Source organism: Dioscorea cayenensis, chromosome 17, assembly GCF_009730915.1.
Source record: "Dioscorea cayenensis subsp. rotundata cultivar TDr96_F1 chromosome 17, TDr96_F1_v2_PseudoChromosome.rev07_lg8_w22 25.fasta, whole genome shotgun sequence".
Classification (NCBI taxonomy): Eukaryota; Viridiplantae; Streptophyta; class Magnoliopsida; order Dioscoreales; family Dioscoreaceae; genus Dioscorea; species Dioscorea cayenensis.
In genome coordinates, this window is record NC_052487.1 from 16,421,015 (window position 1) to 16,431,986 (window position 10,972).

The window sequence follows — 10,972 nt, forward strand, 5'->3', positions numbered from 1 at the left end:
GTGGAAACTCTATCAAAGAAGTATTTTTTCTCAAAAATTTGTTACATTCCACTAACTAAACAAACTCTTAAAAATAAAAAAAAATTATTACAAACAAATTTGAATGGTTTTAAATAATTATATTTCTCTTACATTAAAAAAAAAACCTTCCATATTTGATGGGAATTAGACATAAACACAGTTGCACAAAACCAATTTAGGCCCAATAAATCCATTATTGGGCCTTTCATTATTGAATTGGCCGTGGGCTTTGGACCATCCACATCCCACGGCTCACCATGCGTTTCGGCGTGGCAATCAAACAAATCTAGCGAGGCCACGTGGGCAGGTCGAGGGTTATCGGGCTGATCCTGGCCCACCAGAGCCTATCGCCAGCTGTCTTCTCCTATTCATTTCCTTCTATCTCCTCCTCTTTTCCCTTTATATACGCCAATGCCATCAAACCTAAACCAGCCTGCTTATTATTAATTAAGACCTAATTTTCTTAAAAAACTTAGACATTCATCGCAAGCGATAGCATTCTCTTAATCATTTATTCTTAATAATTTTTAAAATTAATTAGTAGATGCACGGATTGCTAAAGTGAGTGGTTTCAAATTCAAATCTTTATATATAGAAAAAAATATCTAACATTAACCCTACCAATCTGTCGGTTTGATCACTGATGCCTTCATTGTCATTTATGTTTGTCTAATGTCTTTTCTATTTCAGTTAAGTGTTGTAGTTCTTTTCTATCCATCTTTAGTGGATTTTTTTTTTGTCTTGGTACCCTTATACTTGTCACATTTTTTAGTTGTTGTCCTTCACTTGACTTTTCTCCTCTATTTATTTCTGTATTGCTTCGCTACTTAAAAAAAATTGTGGGTTATCTATTTTCACACACAAAAAAAAAAGTTTGAAGAGATCTATTCCCTTATATGACTTCCAATACATCAACAACCTCTTAGTCTATTGACACCGAGTCCTTTGTGTAGGGTGTTCGTGTCCTTATGGGAATGAGGGTTTGTATTTTAGCCCATGCATAATGAAGATATAAGTAAGTTAAAATATTAACTCCTTATTTGTGCACACCGTTGACATCATTTATTCACATCAATTAAAAAAAAATTGTAGTAACTCATCTTCACTAATTTAAATTCCGTGACACTTGAGAAATTAATGAATTAAAAAAAATTAATAATTAGGGTACCCCAAATCCATTAGGTACACCAACAATGCTAATAATTAAGAGACTCCACAAACGTGGTTGTTTTTGTAATTTCATGTGAAAGCCAGGGTGTTCTTATGAGTTGATGTCCTTGTATAATCTATATTTCCACCCTGGCTTGCCTCTCAAGTCCCCCCTGTCCATTTGTTTCCATCACACATTGTTGCCAACCTCAAACCCTAGTTAGCTCTTTTCCATCCCCTCATAAGAACTTGTGGACACATTCTCAACCAAAGAACCAAATCTAACAAATCTCTCCATGTGTGTATCTCTTCATCTTTCCCTCCTCTTCCTTCTTCTTCTTCTTATTATTATTATGATCTCTTCTTGATTTGTTTGTTCACTTTGCTGCAGATATATTTATATAAAAACACAGAATCAAAGACATGGGTTATTGGAAATCAAAAGTGCTTCCTAAGATCAAGAAGGTTTTCGGATCGAAGAAGGCTGGGGCGACGGAGCCAGAAGCTCCGGCAGCTGAGACGACTAGCAAAGAAGTGGCAGTCGAGACCGAAGAGAAGAAAGAAGAAGAAGAAACAACTCCACCTCCACCTCCAGCAGAAGAGATCCCTGCAGCTCCGGCAGCCACTGAAGAAGTTACACCCGCTGCTGAGCCACCGGCACCGGCACTGGCACCGGAACCAGCTAAGCCTGCTGAGACCTCTGAGGAGCCTCCTAAAGCTTGAAGATATGTTCATGCAAATTAAACCTCTATGATTGCATGCATGCATGCATGCACTCTTTTTAAGTCTACATGATTTGATTATTTGTTATTCTTTCCTCTCAGTCTAGCTCTCCCTTTTATCTCTTCTTCACTTTCATCTTTTGTATCTAAACTTTGGTTGTTTGCTTGCTTCCTTGTGTATTATTATTAATTATTTGTGAGTCCATCAATTGAATATATATATGTATTTATGTATGTATGTCTGTATGCATATGTTCTAGTAGTTGTTTCAACATTGTAATGTTTATCAAAAAAGGAGATTAAAAAAGAGGTTGTGTTTCATGATGTTGTTCTTTTTTATTTTCCTTTGTTTTCTTTTTCTTTTCTTTTAATGTAATTTATTTTTTTGGGAAGTTCATGCATATATATGCATGGTTAGGTTTCTTGATGAGAATGTGGGAGAAGAGAAGGTTATGGATAAACATGGAAGATGAGAAGCTTAAACAGAAACACAAGATAGAAAGGGACTTGGAGTTATCTTTTGGGGGTTACTGTCACAAAGAGCATTCGTACACGCATTGGCAAAACACATGGTGGTCGATCGAGTCTTGGTGTTGTTTTCTCTTATTAATTTCTTTATTTTTTTTAATAGTTTTGAGAAAGATATGTATACTATAAATTATTATAAGATGTGTGGAACAAGATCATTTTGTGGTTTGATTAGTAGGGAAGTGAGTGGGTGATGGGGTTGGTATGAATATGAATGATTCAATGGAGTGGGGCCTTGAAAATGAGAGGGTGGTGTGGAATCAAATCAAGAAGCTGACAATCAGCTTCCATTGAGCTGTTGTGATTTTTTATAGGTTTATAATGATCAAATGGGGGATAGATATTCTCTTGTGTTTCATTAGCCATGCAGCACATGTGGAGGTGGCTGTGCAACTAATCAATGCATGGGCTACATGGTGTTTATTTATTTATTTTAAATAAATATATATGTAATTATTTATGTATTATATATGTTTATAATATATAGTTCTGCCAACGACCATTTAGTCTATCGCAGATCGGCCTGCATAGAGAGTGCTTTGCACCGAAAGTGTCGAGCGCGGCCTCCCGAGCTCGATCCCCATCTCGCATAGGCGAGAATACTTGGCTCGACTGCAGGCGTGACTCCCTCACGTGTTCGTCTCGTGCTCGTGCCATTGCGCTTTCTCAAAAATAATAATATATAGTTCTATATTGGTTAATTTGACATGTAAAACTTTGTGGAGAAATAAAAACAAAGAGAGGAGATAACTATGCTGTGTGAGAATAGTGCAATGACATAGAAATAAAAAATATTATAATACATTTAAATCTATTGAGTACACTACTCTTCTTTTACTTTGAATGCTATGCAGACTTATCAATTACTAAACATAGAATATTACTTTAATATATATATATATATAATGATATTACTAAGTATTGAGAATATTCTTAAGTATAATATTATTAAATATTAAATATATAAAACATCATATATATATATATATAATAATCTACTAAACTTAAATATACATATTGAATATAATATGAGCATTGAATATACTATAATATGAATATAAATATATAAACATAGGTCCCTCATCTTATCAATTTAAGCTTTTGGGTTAAATTAAGTTGGGATAATATGTTTAGTTTGGTATTAAAATATAATTTGTTTGCAATTTATATAGGGGTAATCGAGATATAAAGTAACTAATAGTCTCATACTGATTTATTTGGTAAATGGGAATTTTGATATGTGTAGACCTATAATTGATAGCCTAAATAATGTATTCGGCTTGTGTATAAGAAATAATAGAAATCCATCTATGTTGATGGATTGTTGTATTTTTACATCCTATTGATGGATTGTTCTATTATGTATGAGATTTAATTACCATATAATATAAGTTATAATGTTAAAAAAAGTTAAGTAATATATACTTACTTTGTTTTTTGTATATGATTTGAATTATACTTATTAGTGTGTAAACATTTTTTTTAAAGAAAACCTAAGAACTAAGCTTCATTGTTATAAAACATCATCAACAAAATATGATGTAACTTATCAATTATGAAAACGATAAATTATATATAACCTATGACTATTTTATAAAGATAAACAGACTTATTTTTTAAATGTTTTCTTAGTTATTATTTCTTAATTGATATTTTTTACTTGGAATTTTCGCCTGTTACACTCAATATTTATATAACTGACGCAAGAGGTTTAGTTAGAATGCCATTTCAAGAAAGCATTGACATTGAATGGCTTAGGAATTAGATAATTTTCTCTTTCATTTTCATTAATAGAATTATGTATGAATATGTTTCATGGAATTCTTTGACCAAGTCTCCATTTGAAAATGTTTTTCAAAGTTATATAATGATTCTTTGAATATATAGTTTTATTCTCTTTAATAATCTTAGCTTGTTATTATCTACAATGTGGATCTGAATCTCCTAGTGCATATGAGCTGAAATAATATTCAAAACTCTAGTTGTCATAATTGCAAATATTGCCATTGGCACAATTATTTTTTTATGAGTGTAAAAATGCTTTCACTAAACTTTTTAAAAATCAATTAAATTTTTTAGTCTTCATGTGCCAAGTCATTGCATCCCCTATTCGAGGTTTTTTTAATAGAAATATATTTTTAAATAGGATGCAGCAGTCAACATGTTAGAAGGCAAATATATATATATATATATATATATATATATATATTTATTTATTTATTTATTTTTAATTCCAAAGCCAAATAATGTGGCACCACATGTATTACATACTATGATACTATGCTAGCCATTCATATATATCCATCTCAGTATTTATCAATTTCATATAATTTTTAAAAAAATGCTATATGGTAACTGGTGTGTCACGTCACCCCACTTTGGCTAGAGAGTAAACAATTTTTCCTATAAAAATGAAAAAAAAAATTCCCTTGTATTATATATACACACATTATAAGATGCCAGTTTGATATATATGTTTATATATATTTGATAATTTGGCAAGTCATTTTATATATACACTTTCTATTATTAAGCTATGTTTTACCTAGTCAAACTATTTTAAATGTGAAATTATTATCACAGTAGTCCACAGTTGATATTTATTTATATATACACCTTGATATTTAAGAATTTTGAAAAATATGTGGATGGTTGTCTTGTCACGTGAGTGCCATATCAACCGTACATCAAAGTTAACTTTATTAGCAATAGAATATAAGGATCACAATAATATTAAAATAGTACCTCTTCGTATTTTTCTAATTTATTTTTGTTAAAACAAATAAAAATATGAAAAGAAAGCCAACTTCTTTGATTATTTGCTTTCTCCGATGTTTAAAGCATTTGTTACGGTTTAAACATCCACTAGTTAGCCCAGCGGTTTTATTACAAACAGGAATAGAAGTGGGGAGGGGTGGGCCAGGGAATGGGATCCCCGTCCCCATCCCCGTTCTCCACGTAGGGATTCCCGGCTTTAAAATTTTCCCTGCGAAAAATCCCTCGCAGGAATCCCCTGCCCAAAAACATCGATATAAAAAAATTTTTCTAGAATAACTATAATATTTCTAATCGTTTACGATACTACATATCGCTAAAAGACGCTTATATACAATTGAAAAATAAAAAAATATATATGATGTAATAAAATAAAAAAATTTTTCAACCAAAGTTTTTTTACAACATACACATCATATATAAAATAAAAAAATTCACACAAAATATTTCTCCTAATCAAGTCATAATATAATGTTTGATGAAAACAACAACATTAAAGTACAAATTAAGTAATACAAATAACATAAATTTTTAAAAATTAAATTAAAAATTACAAATCCATTAAATAAAATTCATAATGCAAAAACTAACACAATAATTTCATGCTCCATCAATTTGTTTTCTCTTTCTCCAAATCATTTATATTGAGTAATCCAATTCCACCACTAAATAAATAATATATAACGTTATTTCAAATTTATTGTTACAATTATATTTGAACTTAATTATTTTAAATTAAGTTTATATTGAATATGAAAGTTATATATACTAAAAACTTATTAATAACTAAAAAAATATTAACAAATAAATATTTATTGATTATATATATATATATTATATTAATGTTGAAATAATCTTTTAATAAATATAATAAAAAAATATAATATATTTTTTTCGAGGAATCACGCTGGGGAGTGGGGGCCGGGAGACCATTCCTCGCCCCGCCTGCCAGGGCGGGAGGAATTTTTTTCCCCGCCTCGAGGGGGGAGTTTCGGGGAATCCCTAATTACAAATCAATACATGAGCAAAATACATACGGAGTCGAGTCCATATGCTAAAGTACTCGTAGCGATAATGTAACAATGTTGTTCATGTACTATTTTATGACTAAGTACTGTTTACTGGATCCAGATAAATCCCTTATGGGAGGTGAGGTATCTTTTTTTTTTTCAGAGTTACATGGTATAGCGGGTTTCAAGTCACTTATGTTGTACCTTAAGAAGTTATTAAATCACTGTAATTAGTGCGTTTTTGTACTTATTTGTCTTTTGACGATAATTATCGTTTTTGTAAAAAAAAATTACGATTTAAAATTTTTTATCAAATAATTTAATAATAAAAAAATTGTTTATAGTTAATTATGATAAATTATATATATATATATATATAATAAGAGAGTGGTAATTCACTTATTGAAGATTTTGATTTTTTGCACATGTTTTTTATATATAAATACGGTACATATAAAGGTCGGAATTTTGCAAAGGTACCCGGGTAATTTCTAGTTTTCAGGGAGAAACGCTTCAAAGAAAACTCTATTCGACATGTGATCTTCATAAACTCCCACCCTATTTGTGAATTAAAGTAAGTATTATTTTCCAAAAATAAAGTTCAGTTTATTGTCATAACATTAATTGAAGGACAAAAATCTATTGAAGAAATATATTTAAAGATGTATGCTAAATAAAGGAGTAGCATGAAAACATGATTAGATTCCAAATGACAAAACCGGAAAGAAGCTAGGCACATGCCCTCATTTGCTTGCTGCCTTGTTTTATATTAAACTAGTACAATGGTTGTTCACATGATGAACAACTTAATTGATGAAAGTTCCCAAGCGTTTATTTTGAAAGTTTTCTTATTGTTTACGCATGATAAGATGTTTTCAAGGTTAATATTTTTATAAAAATTATGTATAACATATTTGTTGAAATATGAACAAACCATTTACTATATACATGACTTGAATCCCTAATGTGAAGTAAAATGATTAAGAAAGAAATCTCTATTAGAGAGATGGTTTTTTTATGAAATCGAATTCTAACGGAAGATTATCACTCATTCTTTATGTTTTATTAAGGGGTTTTTCTTTTATAACATAAATTTAATTCATTCTAGTGTGGAAGACGCTACGGTTTATATATGAAAGTAACTTGTTTTTAAATTATATATAAAAATTTTAAATTTTTAGTAGTTTAATTTTTTTGATAATTTATATTGTTTAGAAAATATATAGTAATTTTGAAAAAAAAACCATATAATTAGTAAGAATTTATTCATACATGAATAAATTACAATATAATTTTTTTTTACAGTAAAAAAATTCCTTATGATCTTGAGGTTGCTTGCCTAGTGGTAAGCCGTCAACACCAACACCTAATTATAAAGCATAAAAGGTAATCTTAATATATAGGCAGAGGAAATAAAGTTAGGTTTACATCACTTTATCCTTTTCATCTTTAATATTTTTCTTTGTGAGTTGGCCATAAATTAAGTTTTTTTTCCTGATACACGCAACAAAATATTCTCCAACAAAATTGCTAAAAAACAAAAACTAAAAACTAATCTATGTCACACATGTTCCCATAAAATAGTATACGTTAGTTACAGATATGGATTAATTTACTATTAAATTTAATCAAAAGCATTTTAGAGATAAATTTTTTTTAAAGTACAAATATCGAAATGTTCCAAAAACAACATGGTAAACAACAAAAACCTACCTAATCTAAAAAAAATTTAAAAGAAAAAGATAAAAAAGATAAACATAAATAGAAATAAAAAACTTAATATAGGACACATGTTCCCATAAAATAGTATACGTTAATTACAAATATAGATTAATATAGATTAATTACTATTAAATTTAATCAAAAGCATCTTAGAAATAAATTTAGGTTTTTTAAAAGCACAAATATCGAAATGTTTCAAAAACAACTTGCTAAACAACAAAAACCTCTCCAATCTAAAAAAATAATTAAAAAAATGATAAACATAATTAGAGATAAAAAAACCAATAGTATACTATAACATTAGTTTCATCATAATAATTATATGCTTTGATTTGGTATTTAACTAAAAATTCTATCATCCATTTTTATATTAAAGACACAATAACAAAGCTGCCAAATTTTATATAATATACTATTGGTGGTGGTGGTGGCCATGGTGGTGAGATGGTTGTGATGGTTTAGAACAACGCAGGTAAATAAAGCATATTAATTGTTCAGTACATTGTTTTCATTAAAACATATTAACCTTGTGGCTTTAAATCTTCATTCTGGGAATTGCTCTGGTGCTCTCCCTTCCGGCATCACCTCCCCAAGTAAAAAACAACCTTTGCTAAAAAAAAGAGAGTTAATTGCCATCACTTTACCAAAATAAGTAAACAAATAATAATTAGTAACAAAGGTATATCACTAATTAAAATACCAAAATTTCATCAAAACATCAAAGTTTCATCCATAAATTCAACTCTAAATGAAACAAAATCTCATAAAAAGAAATTAAAAGAATAATTTTGATGAAGATTACTTACCCAAGACTGTAGATCAACATTTAGAGCTTTCAATCCCTCTACATCCATAATAACAGTAGAAACACTAGCGTTATTTCCCTACGCCCACAAAGTGTTTGACGAAATGGCTAAAAGAAAAAAACAAACAAACAAAAGGACCAGAGCTCAGAGATCCGAGCAATTGACCAAGATATCAAATTTCCCCAACTCTGCTCCGATGAAGTTAGCAAGGGCGCGACGCTGTGATTATTAGAAGAGAGGACCAAATAACAGAGAGCATAAGGGAGAGGAGGAATCTTACTTGTGAGATGGTTGTTCTTGAGATCAAGGCAAGAAGACGAGGGTTTGCATCCCCTCCATTGACGGTGCCGCCATGCGTGGCATCCTCCCGGTAAAGCCCTCTCCCCATCTCGAAGGGAAATTAGCAAACATGTCTCCATTGATCAAATGAAGGTTAAAAAAGAAATAATTTTTTTAAAACAAAAAAACCTAACATTTGCGAAATCCAAAGAGAGAACAACACAAAGAGAATCTCAGAGCAATGATGTTCTCCGGCCAACCACCGACACTCTTCTTCTTCTCTTCCTTCGAAAAATCCAAGCTTTGAATACACGCATGCACACACACACACACAGAAAGCTTTCAATGTTCTCCAACCATGAAGATGAATCGATGGTGTGGAGGTTCTCTGGTCCTTTTCTTTGATCTCATGCTTACCCTCAGCTACACCCTCTTCCCTTCCACCATGGAAGCACCACCTCCTTCCACCGCCGCTAGGAAATTAGGATTCATAGTATGGAAGCACCACCTCCTTCCACCACCACCATGAAAACCAAACCCATTGACCAAATGTCGGTTGGAGAGAGTTTGAGGGACTATTAAGTCATTTACTATTTTTTTTTAAACAAATCCCAAGGGTGGGTGTGTGTTTGTGAGCCTATATCTTACTTAATGGTTGACAGTAGAAGCACATCAAGTGTGTGTGTGTGTGTGTGTGTGTGTGTGTGTGTGTTGGGGAAGGGTGGGTTGGTATGTTTTTTTACACTTATAGCTGTAACCATAAGTACAGTCTAATGCATGCTCTAATGAATATAAAAGGAGTAACACATGATTGATTGTCAACTTTCTATTTGTCTGGCCTTGTTCATAGTATAGGTTGAAAGTCTTTAACCCCAACTACTCACAGAACTTGATAAAACACATTTGCATTTTATGAGTTGCCGCTCTGTGAGTATAAAATAGTTACAACAAGAATAAAGTACATGTTATCTCAATAAATTTTATGGGCTAAAATAAGATATATAATAAGAAGAAGAGGTCATCAGACGGAAACAATCATAGTAAACTTTAATATGCCATCTAGATCCATTATGTGTAAAATGCAAGTGTTAATGAAAATACAAGTGTTAATGAAAATGCAAGGGTCTACTTTATTATTATGTTGTAAACTAACGAGACAAACACGACCCCCTCCCCCCGGGCTCATATGATAACAAGTAATAAGTAATATGCTGGCCAACATATATCATGTGAGTTCTTTTCTCATTTGCATTTGCCATGTGACTGATCTTTCAATTAATGTATTTAACTCTTTCGGGCAGATGTAAAATGTGGAATAAATGTTTTGAGAATGTTTGACAAACTAGTTGCAACACCTCTTTTAGATTCATACATAAGGGACATGCAAGGTAAATGTCTTATGCAACTACCAAATCATTTGTAAGAGACATACCATATACAGGCGCCATTTCCTATATGCCATATTATCCTATGAGGCTTGAAGGTACGAAAGAGTTAATACCATATCTTTCCTAGTTGTATCCCTATGTACAATGGCAATGATGAATACAAGTGCAAACATCACGGTAACATGTATAACCAACCCAAGTAAAGTATATAAATAGGTAAGAAGCAATAATAAACATAAGTGGTCACATCACTGTAACATGTGCCTTCCATCCATTTACAAGTAAAATGACATTCATAAACATAACTGAAAGCATTCATTTAACTCGTATATTCATTCCACGTAATTGAGAAATGAAAACATGTACAACTCATCAAATCACATAAACCATATAAAATGAATAAGTTCAATTAGAACTTCTATTAATAACTACTCCACACTAAAATTTAATCCATGTTTGTACTCATCTCTTGTAAGTTGGTTGTTCAATTGATGACGTATTCCGCTTCCTTGATATCTTTCTCCTTGATGATGTCCTATAAGGCATTCATAAGATTATCAATATGCCTCTAG

At 31.1% G+C, this 10,972-nt stretch overlaps 1 protein-coding gene and 1 long non-coding RNA gene across 2 annotated transcripts; one reads left to right on the forward strand and one right to left on the reverse strand.

The window, feature by feature from the left end:
- The first annotated feature begins 1,321 nt into the window (after positions 1-1,321).
- LOC120280180 (plasma membrane-associated cation-binding protein 2) lies at positions 1,322-2,213 on the forward strand. Its single transcript, XM_039286928.1, has 2 exons — positions 1,322-1,468; positions 1,562-2,213. The coding sequence occupies exon 2, from the start codon at positions 1,594-1,596 to the stop codon at positions 1,891-1,893; it is 300 nt and encodes a 99-aa protein (XP_039142862.1). The 5' UTR covers positions 1,322-1,468; positions 1,562-1,593; the 3' UTR covers positions 1,894-2,213.
- Positions 2,214-8,438: 6,225 nt separating this feature from the next.
- Positions 8,439-9,462, reverse strand: LOC120279980. Its single transcript, XR_005542222.1, has 3 exons — positions 9,014-9,462; positions 8,734-8,840; positions 8,439-8,537 (listed from the first exon to the last, which is right to left on the reverse strand). It is a non-coding gene; the product is annotated as an uncharacterized LOC120279980 (long non-coding RNA).
- Positions 9,463-10,972: the final 1,510 nt, after the last annotated feature.

Bases quoted from the DNA above. Each gene is read 5' to 3' on its own strand.
- LOC120280180 (XM_039286928.1), top strand. From the start codon at position 1,594: ATGGGTTATTGGAAATCAAAAGTGCTTCCTAAGATCAAGAAGGTTTTC.